The sequence below is a fragment of the Colobus angolensis genome, unplaced genomic scaffold (genome assembly GCF_000951035.1).
Source record: "Colobus angolensis palliatus isolate OR3802 unplaced genomic scaffold, Cang.pa_1.0 Scaffold477, whole genome shotgun sequence".
NCBI lineage: Eukaryota > Metazoa > Chordata > Mammalia > Primates > Cercopithecidae > Colobus > Colobus angolensis.
This window is the reverse complement of record NW_012118232.1, coordinates 432,762-455,218: the sequence shown is the minus strand read 5'-3', so window position 1 is coordinate 455,218 and position 22,457 is coordinate 432,762. Positions and strand designations below refer to the sequence as shown.

Genomic DNA, 22,457 nt, shown 5'->3' with positions numbered 1-22,457 from the left:
CTCGGCCTCCCAAAGTGCTGGGATTACAGGCTTGAGCCACCGCGCCCGGCCAAAGTTTTTTTTTAATTAAAAGTTTATAAAATAGAAAAGTTAAAGTAAGCTAAAGTTAATTAATTAATTAATTAATTATATATTTTTGAGATAGTCTCACTCTGTCACCTATGCTGGAGTGCAGTGGAGCCATCTCAGCTCACTGCAACCTCTGCCTCCCAGGTTCAAGCAACTCTGGTGCCTCAGCCTCCCAAGTAGCTGGTATTATAGTTACGTGCCACCATGCTCAGCTAATTTTTGTATTTTTTTAAGTAGAGATGGCGTTTTGCCATGTTGGCCAGGCTAGTCTTGAACTCCTGGCCTCAATCAACCCACCCACCTTGGCCTCCCAAAGTGCTGGGATTACAGATGTAAGCCATCATGCCTGGTCCTAAGGTGTGTTGGGTTAATTTATGATTGAAGAAAGAAAATGTTAAAATAAATTTAGTGTAGCCTAAGTGTATACAGTATTTATAAAGTCCACAGTAGCGTATAATAATATCCTAGGTCTTCACATTCACTAACCACTCACTCACTGACTCAACCAGAGCAACTTCCAGCCCTGCAAAGTCCACTTATGGTAAGTGCCCTACATAGATGTACCATGTTTTATCTTGTATACTGTATTTTTACTGTATATTTTCTATATTTAGATACACGAATACTTGCCATTGTGTTACAGTTGCCTGCAATATTCAATAATCACACCCTGTATAGTTTTGTGGCCTAGGAGCACTAGGCTGTACCATATATTCTGGGTGTGCAGCCAGCTATATCATCAAGGTCTGTGTCAGTACACACTATGATGTTTGCACAACGATGAAATCACCTAATGACACATTTCTCAGAACACCTCCCCATCATTAAGTGATGCATGACTGTAAATATACAGATGCTCCTCTACTTACAGTGGGGCTACATTCCAAGTAAACCTGTCATAAGTTTAAAATGCACTTGATACACCTAAGCTACTGAACACCATAGTTTAGCCTAATCTACCTTAAATATGCTCAGAACACTCACATTAGCCTACAGTTGGGCAAAATTATGTAACACAAAGTCTATTTTATAATAAAGTGTTTAAAATCTCTTGAAATGAATACTACTGAAAATGAAAAAAAGATCAGTTGCATGGACGCTTGAAGTACAGTTTCTACTGAATGCATATCACTTTCACACCATCATAAAGTTGAAAAATGGTAAGTCGGCTGGGTGTGGTGGTTCATACCTGTAATCCCTTTAGGAGGCTGAGACTGGTGGATTACCTGAGGTTGGGAGCTTGAGACCAGCTTGGCCAAAATAGTGAAACCTCATCTCTACTAAAAATACAAAAATTAGCCAGGCATGGTGGCAGGTGCCTTTAATCCCAGCTACCTGGGAGGCTGAGGCAGGAGAATCTCTTGAACCCAGGAGGCAGAGGTTGCAGTGATCCAAGATCGAGCCACTGTACTCTAGCCTGGGAGACAAGAATCAAACTCCGTCTCAAAATAACTAATTAACTAACTAACTAAATAAATAAATAGAAAGAAAAATGGTAAGTCAAACTATCATAAATTGGGGACCATCCGTATACATAGTTCCCAGATCTGTCTGCTATGGAAGTCTCAAAATAATGATATCCCAGTAGCAATGAGCACATCTAATGTCCAGATCTTGGCTTCTAAATATCATTCCTCAACTAAAAGGAACTTCCACCCAGGCATGATGGCTCATGCCTATAATCCTAACACTTTGGGAAGCCAAGGTGGGAGATTTACTTGAGCCTAGGCATTCAAGACCAGCCTAGGCAACATAGGGATATCTGTCTCTACAAAAAATAAACAGAATTAGCCAGATGTTGTGGTACATGCCTAAGTCCCAGCTACTCAGGAGTCTGAGGTGGGAGGCTTGCTTGAGCACAGGAAACTGAGGCTACCGTGAGCCAAGATGGCCCCACTGCACTCCAGGCACTCCAGCCTGGGTGACAGAGTAAGAACCTGTCTCAAAAAATAAACTAAAATAATAAAAGGAGCTTCCTTGGAGAAACAGCTGATTTCAGGACTGGACCTGGGAAAATACACAATGAGCCTGGAAATTCTTGCTGTGCCAGAAAGTGAAGTTATCTTAGGGGCACGTTGCTAATAAACCATCATCTGAGGGTTTTGAAGAATAATGGAAACATGGTAAAATGACACAGGAATTAACTTGAAAAGTCTCCCACTGGCCAAATCTGGGACAATTTGAGCATCGAAATTTTACAAAAGTAGTCCATTGTAACCCTTTGAATAAAATAAGAATCCAAGAGTCCATATGGATAATGAGGGATCTGGAGATGGACAAAAGTTGTTTGGGGCCCCAACAAGTCCATAGGGCAATAGGCAGGACAGTCTCAAACAGACGAGCCCTGAGGGAGCTCCACCCTAGAGTAGCACCAACTTCCCGGGGGAAGGTTCCCTGGAGAAGGAGATGCCCAGAATGGGGAAGGCCGAGCGGGGACTCACGAGGGGCCTTTGCGCATCCGAGGCGTGCTCAGGGCCCACTGCTTGATCTTGCTCAGGCTCTGTTCACTGATGACACGCTGGCCGTCAGAGGGCATGCAGTCCACATACAGGTTGTAGAGCAGCAGCGCTTCCGTGTTCTTGCGCAGGGCGTTGGCCTGGACCACACGTTGTGCGAACACACAAGGGTCCTCAGCACAGAAGAGAAGTTGGATCCGTGGCACCCAGTACTGACAGACCTGAAGGGGTGGCCTTCCTGGGGGCCAGGTGGGAGGGAGAAGGGGACACACAGTCAGGCTTCTGGGCTGGAGCACTAGGTTCCGGCCGGCTGTGCCGCGGATACCCTGTGGCCCTGAACAAATTGTTTCCCTCTTCTGACCCCCTGCTGCATCTGTGAAATGGGCATGACGACACTCCCTGCCCGGCCCATCTCACAAGGTATCATGGACGGATGTGAAAGCACATAGACAAGGCTGGGGTGCGGTGGCTGACGCCTGTAATCCCAGCACTTTGGGAGGCCGAGGGGGGAGGATTGCTTGAGGCCAGGAGTTCGAGACCAACCTGGCCACCATGGTAAAATCCTGTCTCTACTAAAAATATGAAAAAGTAGCCAGGTGTGGTGGTGGGCGCTTGTAATCCCAGCTACTTGGGAGACTGAGGCACAAGAATCGCTTGAACCCGGGAGGAAGAGGTCACAGTGAGCCAAGATTGCACCACCGCCCTCCAACCTGGGTGACAGAGCCAGACTCTGTCTCAAAAAAAAAAAGAAAAAGAAAAAGAAAAGAAAGTATTTAGACAAGCAGTTATACAGGCATGGCTGTTCAAGTGCCCATCCCTTGATCCCACACCCAGGGCAGGCATCACTTATTGATGGGACTTGGGCTCAGAGCTGACATGCCAAATAATGGCCACTTGCCCTTTCTGGGGTATCTTGAGTGATGAGTCCTCTGGTCCTTACCAGTCAGTGTGTTGGGCAAACAGAGCAAAGTAGAATCCAGAACTGATCTGGCAGTGCCTTGGGCGGGGTTGGCCTCAGTCATGGGCCGGTCAGGCCCAAGCTGGGGGTCTGCCTGGGGAAGCAGCAGCATTTCGTACCTTCAGGGGTGACCCCTGCATTCAGGATGGGCCTCCCCATCTCATCTCGCACCAGGCCTTTCTCGTCTGTCTTGTGCACCAGGTATAGCTTCTTCTCCTTGTCGTAGTCCAGGACGCCGACCTTGCACCATTCGTACTTCAGCTTCTGACTCTTGGGGTCCTCTGAAACAGGAGAGGAAACCCCACTAGTGCCACCTGCCATGGGGGCAGGAAGGGGACTCTGAGTGCTGGCAGCAGCGCTGGAAATGGGTCTCAGAGATCATCAGTCCGGAGTCTCTCCCGCCGGGATGCCCCCATCTGCTCCAGCAGAGCCAGGGCCCTGCTTCCTCCCAGCCAAGCTGGCCTCTGAGGAACCCGGGCTGCAGGAGAGCCAGAAAGACCAGGCTTCTCTGCCCTGGTGCTCAGCACAACCTCCACCAGGGCAGAGAGACACACAGGCCAATAGGAGGCTGGGACAGGCAGCACGAAAGCCCCAAGTTAAGGGAGACCTGCTGAGAACCCATTTGTAAAGGTCATAAATGAGTTGGACCCCCTTCAAGGTGACCAAGGCCAGGGTGAAGCCCTCCTCACAGGCTGCCCCTGGCTGCTCAGTCCCTGGGCCCCTCATCTGAGAACAGGGCCCGGCAGGGCAGGACAGGGTAGGAGCTGCTCTTTGGTCAGGATGGGCGTCCCACTGGTTCCCTGGGCTGAAAGCTTGTGCCCACTTCTCTAGCTTACCTCCTGCCGCTGCCCCTCACACATTTCTCTCCAGCCACACTGGATATCTGGCTATTACCGTGAGTTTCAACCTTGTTCCCATGGCAGAGCCTCTGCACTGGCTGTGCCCTCGGCTTGGAACACTCTCCACTCAGGTCACCTCATTGCTGGTTGTTCCCTTCACCAAGGAGAAGCCTCTGTGTCTAAAATAGCACACCTGTCCCAGGCACTCTCTGACTTGTTACCCCCCATTCTATCCCTCACAGTGCCGAAAGTCACACTATTTATGCATCAGCTCCTGGTTCACAGCTGACCTGCTCACACTAGCGTCAGCTCACTAAGGGCAGGAGCGACTTTGTCCCATCTCAGTCACAGCTGTGTCCCTGGGCCTAGAATGAAAACTAGTACCTTGCAGGTGTTCGATAAATTTTTGCAGAAGGAAGATGCACACACTTGGTGCCCAGTAGAGCAGCCGCAATGCATAGTGGCTTAAAAACAAACTGAGGCCAGGCGCAGTGGTTCAAGCCTATAATCCCTGCACTCTGGGAGGCAAAGGTGGGCGGATTGCACTCAGGAGTTCGAGACTACCTTGGGCAACATGGTGAAACCCTGTCTCCACAAAAATACAAAAAATTAGCTGGGAGTAGTGGTGTGTGCCTGAAGTCCCAGCTACTTGGGAGGCTGAGGCACAAAAATTGTTTAAACCTGGGACATGGAGGTTGCAGTGAGCCCAGATAGAAGCTGTTTGTTTTGTTTTGTTTTGTTTGTTTTGTTTTTTTGAGATGGAGTCTCGCTCTGTTGCCCATGCTGGAGTGCAGTGGTACAATCTCTACTCACTGCAACCTCCGCCTCCCAGGTTCAAGCAATTCTCCTGCCTCAGCCTCCCGAGTAGGTGGGATTACAGGTGTGCGCCACCATGGCCAGCTAATTTTTGTAAATTTAGTAGCAACTGGGTTTCACCATGTTGTTCAGGCTGGTGTTGAGCTCCTGACCTCATGATCTGCCCGCCTCAGCTTCCCAAAGTACTGGGATTACAGGCGTGAGCCACCACGCCTGGCCCCCTGTTTTTTTGTTTTGTTTTGTTTGAGTTCTACAGACTGGGTTGAGGAAGGAAGGGCTGGAATTCTCAGGAAATGCTCCCCATCTGTTGACACCAGCTAGAGGATGAGTAAAGAATGGATAAAGAGGCCGGGCGCGGTGGCTCAAGCCTGTAATCCCAGCACTTTGGGAGGCCGAGACGGGCGGATCACAAGGTCAGGAGATCATAGACCATCCTGGCTAACACGGTGAAACCCCGTCTCTACTAAAAATACAAAAAATTAGCCGGGTGAGGTGGCCGGCGCCTGTGGTCCCAGATACTCGGGAGGCTGAGGCAGGAGAATGGCATGAACCCGGGAGGCGGAGGTTGCAGTGAGTTGAGATCCAGCCACTGCACTCTAGCCTGGGCGACAGAGCAAGACTCCGTCTCAAAAAAAAAAAAAAAAAAAAGAATGGATAAAGAAGGCCTATAGCTCACCTATTTTGCTTCTCTGTTTTGCTTTTCCCTTCCCTTCCTAGTAGGTTCCCTTTCTGAAAATGCTGGCCTTGTCTCTGCTCAACTCAGATGAAAATATGTCACTGGAAGCCCCCAGCAGAAAACAAGCGGTCCCCGGCAGAGCCCCTCCCTGCTCACCCATCCTCCCACCCATGCCACCACCCCAGACCAGGGCCATGTGAAGGGGTGTAAGCAGAGCACCTCGGTGGAGCCTGGTACTTGGTGCATTTAAGGTTAATGCAGTCCCAAATCTTCTGGTTTTATCACCAGGAATTGGTGATCTGGGAACAATTGAGTTAAATTATTTTTGTAATTAAGTCCAAAGTAAACGGAACATTCTGGGCTTCTTGTCTAGTTCAGAGAAATTGATTCCAGCATTAACGTGTTTTTAAAATGAAACATAAATTTACAGCCTGCTCAATGGACTCGCTGTGCAGTCTTAAAACCAGTCATGGCTCTCACAATCCTGCTTCCCACCTGGAGCTGGCCTACTGGGCCCACTCCCCACTCACAGCATCTTGTCCACCCACCAGGTGGGGAGCAGAGCAGCCTTCAGCCCTGCACAGGGGAACAGCCATCTCCAACTTCCCAGTTGATGACCCAGACCTTCCTAGGATGCTGCATCGAGAGCCAGCTGTGCAGGCCAAGACAGCAGCCATGGATGCCCACCTGGCATTGCTTTCCACAGCAGGAAACGGGAGAACCTTCACAGCCACTGGGGCAGGCCTGAGGCCAAAGGAGCAGCCAGGGGCACTCCCTGGGCAGATACAGACAAGGCCAAGACAAGGCAAACCTGTGTGGCATCAAGTGGGCATGGTGAGGTGTGACAGTGGTTGTTGATGGGTGACATTAGGCGAGTGTGTTTCTGTGTGGTGAAAATGTGTACATGAGAGTGGTTGTTGGGGGTGTGCGTGACAGCGAGTGTGTTTGTCAATGTGTGTGACGATGGGGGTGTGTGTTTGTGAGCAAGTGTGTGATGTTATGTGTTGTGCACACAGAAGTGAAAGCTGAGGGGCCACGGTTAGAGCTGCAACAATGGGGCTTCTGGGTGGAGGGATGGAGAGGGGAACTGTGCCCCTCGTGCATGTTTCAACATTCCCAACGAGCATGTACACATTTTACTAACAATAAATCAAAGATTTTTCAAAACACTAGGCACCATCCAGCTGTCCCTTTTCCAGCTCTCCCGACGATGTTCTCCCTGGTCCCTGCATTTCCTGCCTCTGTGAGGCCAGCTCCTAGGCCTGTCTCCCAGCTGAGAGGTCTCGCCTTCGGTGGCTGCCAGGTCCCAGGGGAGCCCAGAGTCTGTGACAGGGCTGCTACTGGAATGAGATAGTGCCCTCACTCCAGACTGGCCTTGCTCACCATGTCCCAGGAAATCATCAGTGGGCAGGAGGGCTTTTCCTGGGACAGGTTTCCCGTCCAGAGACCCTGGCTCCAAACCCATGTTGATCCACTCTCTGGGAGTCCGGCAGTCAAAGTCCTCATTGTCAAATACCTGGAAGAAAGCAGACCAACGTTGGGAGGAAGCAGCTCCTCTAGTGGGGCCCAGGTGGGACTGGGTGTGCCAACGGATGGAGCGCCTAAGTAATCCCCTCCCCAGGTGAGAGCGCTGCAGGCTGGGACTCGGGGTTGACCCTCTCCACTGGGGGCTAGGGGCTGACCCTCTCCACTGCTGCTCCCAGGGGTATACAGCATCTGGTTGGGTGTTTGAAACCCTGGATCCCCATCCAGCCAAGCCACCTGAGGCTCAGGCAGACGGGTGTCCAGGGACCCAGAGCAGGCGGTAGGTTCTTTCTCCCACTGCCCAGGGCCACCTAGCTCAGGCCCAAGGGAAGAGGTGGCCCTTGGGTTTTCCTGGGGACCCTACTACAACTTGGAAATGATGAGATCCGGGGCTGTCAGGAGGCAGCCCTTAGCCAGACTCAGCTTTACCTCCTTACAGGGACCACCAGGCGAGAGACACTCAGGGCCGCAGAGAGGAAGGGAGGGGAGGTGGGTGAAAGCCAGAGCCAGGCCATGCTCCCTCTTTCTCCTCCCTGGATTCATTTCCTGATTCATACCTCAAGGGGGTGGCACTGATTCCCTCTTCCATCCCTGCTCTTCCCGTTTCAGTGAGCCCAGAAGCAGCTCCCTACCCTGAGGCGGGCCCTGGTCAGGTAGGACTACTCCACAGTCCAGCTGGGCCACATCTAGGTTGCCCATGGGTGGCATGGAGGCCAAGGCCAGGCATACAGTCTACCCAGGGAAGAAGCAAAGACTCAGCATTCCAGGGGGGCTGGGGGCCCCTCCTGCCGCATCTAGGATGCTCAAAGTACCTGGGATGGGTTCCTATTGTTGACCTGGCCCTGTTTGACAAGAGAGTGCTGGTGACTGGTGTGGGAATCCCCTTTCAGATCTGACTCTTGAGCTTCCACTGGGGTCCTGCACCTCTGTTCCCCGTCCCTCAACCATCTGTGGAAGCCCGACTCACCTTCAGTGGGAGGTAGATGGGGAAGAGTGGGTCACGGCCCTGCTCAATGGTTTGGGGGTGCTGGGGGTCCAGGTGCCTAGGCATGAGCTTGTTGGAGTCGATGCCCTGGCTGAACAGCAACTGCTCAATGTCCAGGCTCAGGTACTGCTGTTTCCTCCTGGTCAAGGGCAGGGAAGGGACCTCAGGATGGCTTGGCTTGTGTGATGTCGTTCCATGGGCGTCCACAAGGGCTTACGGGGTTGTGGGGACAGGGGTGTGGCCGAGAGACCCCTCTGGAGCCCTCCGCCCCTCTGAAACTCATCAGGAAGTGGTGTGGTGGCTGGGGCTGGTGTCCTGGGCTCCAAATACCCTTCTGTCCTGCCCCACAGTCCCATTCACTGACCTCAACACCACCTTCCCCAATTCCAAAACATGTAAATTGTTCCTATTAAGACACCAAAGGGCTAGAAGATTCGATCTGAACACTTGTGCACAGGTTCTGCTATGAGGATTGTCACCTGGTGATCTGCAGTTCCTCACCCCCTGAGACAGGTGGATGCCATCTCCCGGACAGTCTCCCCACAGCCCACCCAGCCGTACCTCTCGATCTCAATCTTGCGAGGACACTGGCCTGGCAGCACCTGGAAAGGCACCTGCACCTTGGGCTCATAGGCCTGCAGCGGGAAGTCAGTCTGGGCGAGCAGCCGGGTGGTGGACCCAATGCACTGCTGCTCCACGCACTCCTGGAAGTCCTCAGGAACCTCGAAGGTTCCGACTGCAGGCAGAAGCAGGGGCAGGGGCTTTGGGGCTCAGGACAGCACCCAACAACCAGCCTCCACCCCGTAAAACAAATCACCAATCAGGCAGTATGCTTTGGAGTGTGGGAAGCTCAGAGCTTGCCTGTGGCTGGGCAGTGACTGGGAGAAAGGCATGGCACCAGGTGCCCTGGGACTATGAGCCTGGAGGGATGGTGGCTTCCAGAAGGTCTGTCCTGGCCCTGCTCTCCCTGTCCAGAGCCAGCATGCTTGACCACTCCTTTCCATACCACCCATGACTCCAGCACCAGCGGCCATTGCTCAAGCCAGATGTTGAGTTCAACAAGGGCGAGGGTTACCACTAGACAGGAAGATGAAATGGGATGGGCTTCTCCCACCCCTACTGCAGAGGCCCCCTCAGCATATTAGAGTCTGATATTCATTCCCTGAGGCTATTGCCAGCTTGAGGCATCCTGGATACTGTGGGTGGCTCCACCATTCTGGCCCTGCAGGACCCTCAAATCACAAAATGACTGCCCCTACTTAGATAAGCAGGGTATACAGAGGCTTCCATTCCATACCTGGGGGAAGGGGAGTTGGTGGGGAGAGATCCATTGATAGGATGACCATCCATCTCAGTTTGCCCGCGACACCAGATGGTCAATGGAGAAGAAAGTCCCAGGCAAAGTGATACCACAGAGGTGGGGAGACGGGTGTGGGCATTTGCTTCAGGAGGGGATGACCACATTTCCCAGGGCCTGGCTGGGCTCTGGGCAGCCTCCTGATGGTCCCCTCTATTTTCCGGTTGGAAGAAGGGTCCAGAGTCCCAGGGGCCCTGGTTACCCCTTCCTTGGGCCTTACTGCCTCCCTGGGACCAAGAGGTGGTCATGCTGCAGGAGGGCCCACCTTAGGAGTAGCATCTGGGGTCCCACAGAGGCCTCTAGAGGTGGGGCCTGGGCGGTGTCCAAGGCTCAGTGGAGCCTCCACTATTAGCTGGAGTCTGCTCTCACCAGGTTTCCGAGTAGTCAAGGGACCCCATCAAAAAGGCCCAGATCTCAGGGCTGCCAAGAAGGCTCTTTTCAGAGCCCTAATCACCAGTTCTTGAGGCTGCGTGACACCACTCCACCCCCAGGACCCACTCAGTGGCCAAGAAGGAGCCAGGGTGAAGAGACCCATGCCTGGCCTCCAGACCCTGCTGTGCCCGTGCGCTGGGGGAGGCTACCCCAGCCCTCGGGCAGCAGAGTGAATGTCCACAACTGGCTGCTGAGAGCCTTGACTGACACTACCCTGTGCCACTGGGGCCTACTTTTTCTCACGTGGGCAGAGCTGCCATCTGCCGATCACCCCCTGCCCACCCTGCCATGAGTGGCAGGAGCACCATTCCCAATACCCTCAGTGCTGAGATCTGTGGTTGGTAGCCATTTTCTGGGTCACGGATACTTGTGATACTGTTGGAAACAATAGGCCAGACCCTCAGGTAAGCGCACAAATGTACATGCTCATGGTGTTTTCTAAGGCCTGTGGGCTAGGAGGACTGGTCTGGACAGTGACCTAAGGAGCCAGGTCTTTCCTCGGGGTGGGGAGGAGGGGTGGACAGGGGGAGCCACAGGGCATCTGGGCCTGATCCAAGGGGACATCCTGCCTGCCAGGGGAGAGGGGCAAACTCTGGCCAGGAGGGAGGCCACCTGTGCAGTTCCTTACCACCACTCAGGGCTTCTCCTGGAGCCCCTGTACTCCCCTCTGCCACTGGGGAAGGCCCCACACCCTGCAGACCTGTCCCAGTCCTCACCACCCCAGCTGTGCTCTGAGACTCTGCATGAGCCTGAGAGGAGAAGCCCCCTTTCCTCCTTCAGCAAGGATCTCCCAGGCATCTATCTGAGCCAGGCCCTGTTCTAGGTGCTGGGGCCCCAGCAGGGAGCAACTCAGACAGTCCTGGCCTCTTCAGGGCCCACATTCCAGAGGGGGCAGAAAATACACCCATATGCCCTTCTGACCTCAGCCAGGGAAGGAAAGCTGTGGCTTTGACCCCCGGCAGCCCAGCCCAGCCCAGCCCAGTGTCAAGGTCACGGCTCCACTAAGAGTAATGACTTGGCAGCTATGGCTGACTGAGCACTCACCATGAGTGGGCGCTTGTGAAGCACCCTGTTTCTTATTATCCCCACTCCACAGTTAAGGAAGCTGAGGCCCACAGCCAAGAAAAGGCTGTCTCCCTGAGGCCAAAAGCCTGCTTGGAAATACCTACCGGAACCCACTCACACAGCCCTCCTGAGCACTGACCTCTTGGGGTGAACTTGTCGAGGTCAGCCTGCCGCAGGAGGTTCTGGCTCATTCGGGGGCCACGACACACCTCCTGAAACCAAACCACAGAGCCCTGAGCATGTGTCAACATCCCAGGGACAGGCAGGACCCAGGAGGGACCCTGAGGCCAGGCACCTCCCTTGAGGTCCACCAGGGAGCACTCCAGGAGCACAAGAGTGGGCAGAACCAGTGAGTACGCACAATTTCCCGTTCAAAGGCCACAGTGGGCAACAATCTGTGGCCACCCAGGACATCCTGACCCCGCCCCATTCTGGTCCAGCCCAGCTCCCCTCCTTGCTCTGAGAACACTCTACAGTGCATCCTGGGGCTGAGCCACGAAGCAGATACTGCAAGGCCAGCAGGTATCTCTGTACATACTTCCTCTCCCAAGGGCCACTGGCACTGCAGGTGTAATGCATATCAGGGGGTCCTCGCCCTCTCTTTCTTGGCCCCTCCCTGGCCTAAGCCTAAGACTGCCTGGGACGTACAGGACTCTGAATTCTCTCCTTGTCATTCCCTCCCCTCTTTCCCCTGCCCCCAGCCTCCTCCCTCGCATTCTAGCCTTCTTCACACAGCTGTGCCCTCTCTCAGGGACCCCAAGTCTTTGTACCTGTTGTCTCCTCTGCCTGGAACACGCTCCCAGGCCCCACTCTTACATCCTGTCTCTTAGATCTCAGCAGTACATCACCTCATCTGTGGAACTTCCCAACCAGAGCCAGGGGAGGGGGTCTTCCCTACCAAAGCCACTGCCCCATGACAACGACAATAGGGACATGGGCGTCTCATCCCCGCTGCATCTCTAGGGCTCCATCCAGGGCCTGGCACACAGCAGGAGCTCAGTAATGAGTTGTCGAATGGACAGATGGATGGGTGGTGAGAAAAATGGATGGAAGGATGGATGAGGGCAGAATAGAGGGTAGATGGATAGAAAGACAGATGGATAGGTTGATAGACAGACAGCTAAATGAACAGATGGACTGACTGATGGGGAGAAGGATGAAAGGATGGGTGAACGGAGCCCAGAGGAAGGGTTGAGGCTTGGTAGGGGATGGCTGCCATACTCACTCCAAGTTGATCCAAGGTTCCAGGGCTGAGGATGTCAGAGTAGAACCCACGCTGCTTCATCAGTGGGTACTTCTTATCATTGCCTGTCAGGGGTGACTTCCGGGGCTGCCCCAAGTCTGAGAGTGTGGGTGGGGCCGGGGGCAGGGATAAATGTGGGAGCTTGGGGTCAAGAGCTGGAGGATTCCCCAATCCATAGTCTGATCCTGGAAGAATCTTCCCCGGGTTATACTCTAGGCCCCTGTGGGTCCCCACTTGGACTCCAGGAGCACCGCTGCACTCTGGGCCTTGAGGGGTTCTTCCTGGGCTACAGCCTTTACTGTTAGGCTGCTCCATGCTGCTTCTCAGAGAGATGCCCCAGCCGAAGCTCCTAGGAGAAGATCTCAGCGTCAGTCCGCCCTTGCCAGCCTCTGTCTCAGCCCCCAGACATATGGATGCCTAGATTGTCTGTCTGCCACAAGCCCCAGCCCATGACCCACGGGTAACAGAAGAGCAAGGAGGAGGGAGTGGTCTCCTCCTAATCTCCAAGTCCCACCAGGAGACAGTGGGGCCTGCCCTGGACACTGCATGTGAGAAATGAGCCTACCCAGAGTTAAGGGCCGAGTGAGGGGAAGCACTGCAGATGCCCCCAACCCATGCGTGTGACTGCACTTGTCCACCCCTCTCCCCCATTTTATAGAGTAAGGCCTGGCTTCTCAGTAGCGGGAGATGGGGAGGGAGGCCCAGAGCTTGCTCACCCAATAAATTTCCCTAAAATGACTTTCAGCCAGAAGCAGCCCTAGCACCCCCAGCCTAGCCCTGCTAGACTTCCCTGCCTTTTCCCAGTGTGGTGCATCAGCCTCCCTAGCACCTGTGAGCGCTGGACCATGCCCTGCGTCCCCTGTGTTTGCCCACTCTACCTCCTCCCATACCCCAGGAGCCAGAGGAATAAATGGCCTCCCCAGCAGGACCCCAATCCTGATCCTCCATAGGCCCACAGATCCCTCTACCAGCAACAAAATAGCATTTACCCACCCTGGCTCTCAGGGTCAGATCAGCTCAGGAAACGTATACCCTCCTGTCTTATGCAAGGGAGTAGCAGATGCTGCCGGCGTGCGTGCACATCCACCACCTGGAGGACAAGGGTTTATAGAGTTTTTATTGTGGGAGGAGCAAGCCCTTGAAAAGCCACTGTTGCTTTTGGCTACCTCAAAACTCATCACCATGGAGAATCCTCGGGCAGGAGTACATGACAAGAAATTGGACAAGGATATGGTGAAGAAGAGGTTTGTATATAATACTAGTGCAAAAAATAAAAAGAGGGTCTACAATTATCTCAATAAAAATTGCAATTAGAAAAAAAGAGGCCAGGGCGGTGGCTCACTCCCATAATCCTAGCACTTTGGGAGGCTGAGGAGGGTGGATCACCTGAGGTCAGGAGTTTGAGACCAGCCTGGCCAACATGGTGAAACCCCATCTCTACTAAAAATACAGAATTAGCCAGGTGTGGTGGCACATGTCTGTAATCCCAGCTACTCGGGAGGCTGAGGCAGGAAAATCACTTGAACCCGGGAGGCAGAGGTTGCAGTGAACTGAGATTGTGCCATTGCACCCCAACCTGGGTGACAAGAACAAAACTCCATCTCAAAAAAAAAAAAAAAAAAAAAAAGGCCAGGCTTGGTGGCTCATGCCTGTAATCCCAGCACTTCGGGAGGCTGACGTGGGCAGATCACTTGACGTCAGGAGTTCGAGACCAGCCTGGCCAACATGGCAAAACCCCATTTCTACTAAAAACACAAAAATTAGCTGGGTGTGGTGGTGCACACTTGTAATCCTAGCTACTCCAGTAATCCTAGCTACTCCAGAGGCTGAGGCAGGAGAATCATTTGAACCCTGGAGACAGAGGTTGCAGTGAGCCAAGATCATGCCACTGCATTCCAGCCTAGGCGACAGAGTGAGATTCCGTCTCAAAAAAGAAAAGAAAAGAAATAAAAGGAAAGCATCTTAACAAAAGGAAATAGAGGCTTAGCCCAAGCAAGCCGCCCTTCCCCGGCCCCATCCCATTTTCCCATCCCTTCTGCACACTGAGACAAAGAGCCGAGAGCTTGAAGAACAGGGCACTCTTTTTGCTGGGTGTTTTGTGCTACTGCAGGCCTCCTGATGGATTGTGGCAGGGAGTCCTTGCCTGTACTGACCTGAGGAGTGGGGTGGGTGGCCAGAGCTGTCTAGAGCAAAACTACCCAGCAGTGCTGAAGCAGCACTCAGCAGCTGAGTCCATTTCTAAGAAGGGGGTGGTGAGTTGTCAGGGCGCCTGAGGGCTGAAGAAGGGCAGATGGGGCTCTGGCAGGAAGCCCCAGACACTCAGCCCAAAGGCCGACCTGCCTCCAGCCAGTCTGGCCTGCCAGGCCTCCCCCAGCGGAACTCCGCTCCCTGAATCCAGTCTCTGGCAGCCAGCTGCCTCCCAGGGCAGGTGCTGAAGACAATGCTGAGTCTGGCCCACCTGTCTAACAGTCACCAGCCCTTCCCGGAGCACCCTAAAGAACAGAGGACCCCTTGGGGCTCAGCCTCATCATGCTGCAAACCCATAGATGTTTGTTTCATCTTTGAACAAAATCACCCAACAGAGCAGGGCTTAGAGAGGCCAGGGTCCCAGATCCACAGGAGAGCATTCCATTCCATGACTTCCTCAGCTCTCAGAGAGGCCTGAACATGCTTGGTTTGCTTTACTGGTGCATTTTAAGGAGTTATAAGGATCTTTGGAGATAACAGATGTGCAAATGTCCAGGAAACTGCAGGGTTGCTGGGGGCAAAATGAATCCATAATGGGTGAACTTGCTGCCCCAGTAAACTGTTTCCCTCCATGCAAGCTGGCAATAGGGGGACGCACCGAGGTGTGTCCCAAAGATGGTGTGAGAGTGAGCTGCAAACCCAGAATCTGTTTCCACTCCATCCCTCAGCCCTCCACAGTGGCTCCCTTCCAGCCCTGCCCCAACTCTGTGCACCTGTGCATTATCAGTATACTCAGGAGCTAAGACAGACAGACAGAAAGAAAGACTCAGTCTGCCTCCTGCCGTGGCCTCATGGGTGACAGCAGTCTCTGCCTGGGAATGAGTGTGACTGGCAGGGAGGAGAAGGACATGGCTCCCAGCAAGGCCTCTGCCTCTGGTCATTCTGGCACTTCTCCCTGTGTGTTGAAGGTAAGTGGCCAGTGAGATGGCAGGGGTGGCCCTGGTGGGCACAGTGTTGGGAATGGTAACTGTTACTGGGGGCTTAGACTTATTTTACGCATCATCTCATTTAAATTTCTAAGGTGGGAACTGAGAGTATCCTCATTTCTCAGAGGCAGGAAAACGAAGCTCAGAGAAGTGAACTGCCCAAGGTCACACAGCCAGCAAGAGCCACAGTTGAAATTTGAACCCAAGTTCTTCTTTCTCTCCACTCAGATCACCTGGGAGCCCTATTGGCTTGAGCCAGAGGAAGCTTCTGGTTGGATTCACTGACATTCAACCCCACTTGATTCAACCAGTAGCCAAGCACTTGGCTGAATAGACACAGATGAATAGGGGTATTCCAACCTCACAGCAGGTACCACTATTATTGCCAGTTTACAACTGAGGAAACTAGGGCCCAGGAAAGTAAAGAAACTTGCAAAGGTCACACAACCAAACACTGGCAGAACCAGAATGGAAACTGAGGTCTTCACCTCTGGCTGACTCAAAGGTCCATGTTCTAGCACCACAACAGTGTTCTCCAACTGGGTGCTGAGATTCTGCAAAGTGGGTACCTGTGGGGAGCCACCTAAGCAGGAGGGCTTCTATGCCACCCACCCCTGATTCAGCAAGGACCCTGCACCTTTATCCATTTCACACCCCGGGGTTCTGCATAAGCAGACAAATGGATCTGTGACTTTAAGGGATTTTGGAAGTATCTGACCTTGGGGCTACCAGGCAAACAACACCATGAATGGTTATTGCTCCCCCAGGCTTGGGGTTCTCTCCACCGTTTTGAAGCATTCGCCTGATGCAAACTGCCCCCCACAACTGTGTCTTTCCCCTCCAGTGTATGTCTCCCTGTATTATATGTGCATATCTGTGTTTCCTGTCAGCTGCACAGGCATTTTCAAGTAACGTTGATCTCTGGAAACTTGGCACCTAGCACCTAGCATGAGACTGGCATGGGCTTGGCACACAGCTGGTGCCTAGAAAGTACTTGCTGAATGATTGTGTGAACAAATGAACTAATGGATGGGCGAAGTGGAGAAAGGAATGAAGTTGACCTCTGTAACAACTCTAGTAGGGATCCGGAGAGGGACTGGGTAGCTGATGGGACTTCCACATGCTCAGCATGGGGGTGGGGCCCAAAAAGTGGTCTGGTAAGTACAGGACTTAACTGCAAGGCTGTTTAAAGTGCACTTCTAGGCCGGGCGCAGTGGCTCACGCCTGTAATCCAAACATTTGGGAGGCCAAGGCGAGCGGACCACCTGAGGTCAGGAGTTTAAGACCAGCTTGGCCAACAGGGTGAAACCCCGTCTGTACAAAAATACAAAAATTAGCCGGCATGATGGCGAGTGCCCGTAATCCCAGCTACTCGGGAGGCTGAGGCGGGAGAATCGCTTGAACCCGGGAGGCGGAGGTTACAGTGAGCCGAGATCGCGCCATTACACTCCAACTTGGGCGACAGAGCGAGACTCCGTCTCAAAATTAATAAATAAAATAAAGTGCACCTCCCTTCTTTCCCCCTGGCCGAGGCTCAGCAAGCAGACTCCTGCGAGACCCCACTCCCCACCCCCGTCCACTAGCCCTCCGCGCCTTTTCGAGGTCCCGCTGCCCGCGCTGGCCTCGCAACCCCTCCGCCTCACCTACCTACCGGCTCCACCGAGCAGTGCGGGGATGCGTCATCCCTGTCTCTAGGGAGGGACGCTAAGCCGTTGCTAAGGGGCGGGGCCAACCGGCACCGCAAGGCGGGAGCTTCCGTCCGCGAACCTCCCCAGCCTGAACCCATACCTACCCATCAACTCCAGGTCTCGGTTACTTCCGCCCAGGACGCTGGGACTGGGGTGTTCCAGCACATGTCTCGATCGCCAGGATTAGGGCCAGCCTGGGAGTGTTACTCTTCTAAGTTCCATTACCCACCCATCTTCCCTCCTGTGCCCTTTTAGAGTAAGCAGCGAAACAGCTAAATGTAGTGTGAGAACTTTAATTCCCGATTTAAATACATATAGATATGTACATAATTTGGGGAAGAATAATTGGAGAAATTTACGAATTGGAAGTTGGCATTTAAGCCACAGCCGCGGGACACTGTGGTCAGGGCACTGAGGAAAAGGTGGGTTCTGGTTCTCCTGGGGCTTGGCTCACACAGCCACACCCCCCCACATTGCAGGGTGACTCCACTCTGGCCGCCGCCTCTGCTGGGCAGAGGATGCGCCCGACCCCCCCTCAGCTCAGGCGCCCACCCTCTGATGCCCCTCATCTGCTCTCAGGACCTGGCATGGGTTCAGGTTTTGATCCTCCTGCCCTATTCTGAATATTGAATTATCGTTAATTTTCTTAGATGTGATAATGCTACTGTGGTTGTATCAGACTATCCTTAGTTGATGTGGCCTGAAGTGTTTCAAGAAACACATCAGAATGTCTGCTACAATTTCCTTTCAAATGGTTCAGCAAAAATTATATATAGGTAAGCATAACTAGATAAAAAGAGAAAGAGGAGATAAAGCAAAAGTGGTGCAATGTAACAATTAAAGAATCTGATGGTCACAGATGTCCACTGTATCAGGCTTCCGATTTTTTCTGTAAGGGAAAGAAGTGGTTCACAAACCAAATGAACCAAAAGAAAAAGATCACCTCATCTGACCTGAGAACCCCTGCCCAGAGCCTTCTCAAAACTGGCCCCATTTCATAGATGGGGAAACAGACTTGGTGAGACATTTAACGTTGGGGGAGGTCATAGGCCCTGATGTTGAATTTCACTTGGCATTTTAGTCGTGCTGGCTTGATGCCAGGCCTGTTGCTGGGCACTAAGTGTCTGGAACTGAACTGGACCCTATCCCCACCATAAATTGTATTGAGTGGGAAAGATGGAGAGGCCAGGCCATGAGGAACCCAGAGGCAGGGTGGAAGCTGTGCCTGGAGACAGCAGTTCAGCCCTTGCACAGGCTTCTGCTTCCTCTGTCTAGAACCTGTCTCCATTCACTCCCACGTCTGGCGGACTCCTACTCATCCTTCAAGACCTGATGCTGGTGCAACCTTTCCTGAATCCAAACCGTGGTTTTATTTTTCTTGTGGGCATTCACACAGTAGGTACTCGGCGATCACTGCAGAAGGAAGGAAGGAGCATGACGGGAACTGGAGGCAAGGTGTCCACAGCTCTTAGAAGGGACAGGGACCCCATCATCCTGTTCAGGGCAGTCTGGCTGCTCAGTGGGTCTGGGTATAGGCTGGGTACCCCCCCCCCTTGGCCTGTAGAGAGGCACCTGCTTCCCTGCTTTTGCCTGGTACTTCCCACACTGGGTACAGCTGTCCAAAAAGCTGCAGCATCCATCCGGGTTGCCACGGCAACATCAGCCTATGGTGGGACGTCAGGAATGAGAGGGGCAGAAAGCTAATCCTGGAAAGTTGCCAGGCAACACAGTGGGCTGGTGACATCACAGGGGCTGTGGCTGCTGGACAGATGGACAGGCCATAGCTGAAAGGGTCCACTCTCAGGAGGCCCAGCTCACAGAACCACTCACTCTGTACCATGTGATGGTCACTGCTGTTTCTCCCAACTGGAGAATGGACTTGAGGGGTGGGGGCCAAGGGGAGCTGGTTTTGCCAGCAGCCCTGCCAGCTCCGCTTCACCCCTCTTCAAGGGCATGCTGTGGCCTCCCTCCTCACTAGCAGGAGACTGTGAGTCAGTCCCTGTTCTTCTGGGTCTCAGGGGCTACCCTCTAATGCTCTGTCTTCTCCCATGGCTGGGCAAGGGTTCAGGCTTTGGCCTTCCTGCCCTGTCCTGAAGGCTACCATAGTTACCTTGCTCCCTGGGAAAGGAGCAAGGGGCTAAGCCATGACCCACTGGACTTCTGCCCCTCTTGTGATGGGAGGGCCATCTTTTAATCTGAATAAGCTGGAAGACAGGTCAGCCTTACTCTTGTTGAAACAGGCGGACTGGGTTTCTACAAGAGTTGGGGAGTCACTGCCCATCTCTTGCTCAGAGCCCCCTTGCTGAGGACTCTGGTGGCCTGGAAGCTGGGGGATTGGGACAGATGGGCTGCTTAGGATGCCCTGGCCCAGAGCCATGCCTTTCCAGCATGGGGTCTGAGGGCATGGCAGGTCTGCACGCCCCCTCCCCTGTGTCTCCTTGCTGTCTGAGACGGGAGCAATGCTTCACTGACTGCCGAGATGAAAGCCCCTTGTGAATGGGCAGCAGAATGGGCCCTTCATGTGGCTGGCCAGCCAGAACGGAAGGTGACAGGCATCCAGACTGCATGGCTGAGCTATCTGCTCCCCACTTGCCCTCAACCTGCCTCTTGGGCCCCCAGGATCTTCCTCTGATTTTCTAGGCCGGGGGCTCTGAGCTATGCCAAGAGAAAGTGAGTTGCAGGCATGGGGGCGTGTCAGAGAAGGGACTCGGTGAGGTCTAGGATTCACCACCTCCCCAGGCCTCCCCGACACAAGCCTCCCTGCCATTGCTTAGCTGCCCTCAGCAGTTCTGATCAGCATAATCATTTCTTTGATGAATAAAAATGGAGACAAATTAATTCTCCTTTGATCCACATGATCACCTTGACAGACAAGACCTTGAAAGCCCAGAGCTCAAGGAAGAAGGAGTAGAATGGAGTTTCTCGGGGGCTGGAGGACTGGAGACCACTGGTCCATGAACAGACAGTCTTCATCCATCACAGCCCCCACCTAATCCCGTGCCCACCTTTACTCCTGTGCAGCCTCCCTGCCAGAGCCTCCTCCCTCTTTGTTTTTCTATGATCTTCCATCCCATCTTGGGTTACTTCTCAGGACGCCCTCCCTGAGTGCCTTGGCCAACAGAACACACATGCTCCTCAGGGCCCCAGAGGACAATGGTCAGTACCACTTGGTAGATGTCACTGCTGAGTCCCTCACCGGGACTTGAGCTGTGGGTTTGTGACATCACAGGGGATGTGGCTGCTGGACAGATGGACAGGCCACAGCTGAAAGGGTCTACTCTCAGGAAGCCCAGCTCAGAGAACCACTCACTCTGTACCATGTGATGGTCATTGCTGTTTCTCCCAACTGGAGGGTGGACTTGATGGGTGGGGTCAGGGGGTGCTGGGGCAGAGGCACAGCTTTTCTCAGCAGCCCTGCCCATGCGTCAGTCTAGGAAAGACCCATAGGAATGACTGGAAGATACAGCAACCCATATCAGGGCCACCACGCCAAAGATAGTGGCTGCGGACACCAGCCCAGCTGCACATGACCCCACATTGTCCCACCCTCACCTCCTCTCCCCTAGCCTATTTTTCTCTGACCTCCATCTGAGGGTGCAGGATGCTGAGGCTCTGTGCTCCAGGAGCAGCAGCCCAGGGGGGATGCCTGCTGGTCCCCACCTTCCTGGGCCAAAGCACCAGATGGCAGGCTCTGAGACAAAGACATCTTCCACAGGACATTTCCCAGGGGGGCTCCAGAAGCTGCACAGGAAACTGTTTATTATAATTAGACTCTGAGCACCTCTAATTTTCCCTCGGTCCCAAGGAGTTTGGTGAGCGTCAGCTGAGTAATATCTTGGCAGAGTGGGTGACTTCATCAACCTGGCCCTGTGACCCACCAAGTGTCCCCACTCCCACTTTCCAGGGAACCTGGGTTTGCTAAGGCTTAGCTGGGCCCTCCCATCCACCCGTCCCCCAAGGCTGGCCACTTTGGGGACCAGACGCCAGCCTGACCTTTCATCCACCCCTAGGAAGGGCTCTGGATGGGGCAGGAGGCTTGGATTCTTCAGATTACTCACCAGGCAAGTCCCTTCCTTTGTTAGGCCTCAGTTTTTCTTCTGCACAATAAGGAACAGAAACCTTGCCCAGCATCATGGTGGGGTCATCAGCACAGAGTGGTGTGAGGGACACCAAGACTTTTCCTGCCCCAAATACTTCCATTCCCGGCAAAAGCACTGCCCTTGCCAGACCTCCAGGAGGGAGTGTATGAAAAACTCCCAGCAGGTCAGTAAGGAAGGGTTTGTTCCAAAGAGATGGAATCCCTCACTCCCAAAGAGGTGCGACAACACTCCTCCCCACCACCCCTTGCAAATGGCCTGGGGACATTCAAACAGCTAGTGTGGCCATTAGAGCTGACAACGGTCTTGGCAAACCGCTCCCACACTCTGGGTCTGCAAACTGAGGTGGCAAGAAGGGAGGGGCCTCACCCAAAGTCTTGGCAGAGTGGGATGGGAACCTGTGGCTGTCCTGCAGGATATAGGGAGCCGCAAAGAAAAGACCATGAGACAAAGACCCGTTGCCCCGGGAACTCCACTTCCCTTTACAGGAGGAGAAGGGGCATCTGCCTGGCCTCCTACTCCTCTCACTCCTTGTCCCTCCTCCACTCCACCATCCTGAGGTGGGGCATCAGGAAGCCAGCAGCAGGCCTACCTTATGCACCAGACACTGATAGTTGTTAGAGTCTCAGTTCCCCTATTTATGGAAGAACTGGACTGTCCATCACCTGGGCCCCCAGTCATCCTCCAGCTGCCCCCTGTGGAGCATTCTCCTCCTGGAAAGTCCCCACCCCACTGTCTTTCTCTTTCCCCTGTACTCCTGATAGGCCACTCAAGAGCCTGGCACTCACTTTCTCCTGGCTGGGTGTGGTGGCTCATGCCTGTAATCCCAGTACTTTGGGAGGCTGAGGTGGGCAGATCATTTGAGTTCAGGAGTTCGAGCCCAGTGGGCGACATGGTAAAACCCTGTCTCTACTAAAAAATACAAAAATTAGACTGGGCATGGTGGCTCACACCTGTAATCCCAGCACTTTGGGAGGCCGAGGTGGCAGATCACGAGGTCAGGAGATCGAGACCATCCTATCTAACACAGTGAAACCCTGTCTTGACTAAAAATATAAAAAATTAGCCAGGCATGGTGG

General features: G+C 53.4%; 1 protein-coding gene across 1 annotated transcript in view; it reads right to left on the bottom strand.

Moving 5' to 3' along the window:
* Positions 1-17,275, bottom strand: part of DNAH1 (dynein, axonemal, heavy chain 1) — an 84,887-nt gene extending 67,612 nt beyond the window's left edge. The window contains exons 1-9 of the mRNA XM_011958846.1: positions 17,245-17,275; positions 13,414-13,510; positions 12,403-12,769; positions 11,317-11,389; positions 8,885-9,059; positions 8,306-8,462; positions 7,198-7,330; positions 3,603-3,764; positions 2,511-2,763 (exon numbers count right to left, since the gene is read on the bottom strand). Of these exons, the coding sequence (XP_011814236.1) occupies positions 2,511-2,763; positions 3,603-3,764; positions 7,198-7,330; positions 8,306-8,462; positions 8,885-9,059; positions 11,317-11,389; positions 12,403-12,735 (1,286 nt within the window). The 5' untranslated portion in view covers positions 12,736-12,769; positions 13,414-13,510; positions 17,245-17,275. The remainder of the gene's footprint in view (positions 1-2,510; positions 2,764-3,602; positions 3,765-7,197; positions 7,331-8,305; positions 8,463-8,884; positions 9,060-11,316; positions 11,390-12,402; positions 12,770-13,413; positions 13,511-17,244) is intronic.
* Positions 17,276-22,457: the final 5,182 nt, after the last annotated feature.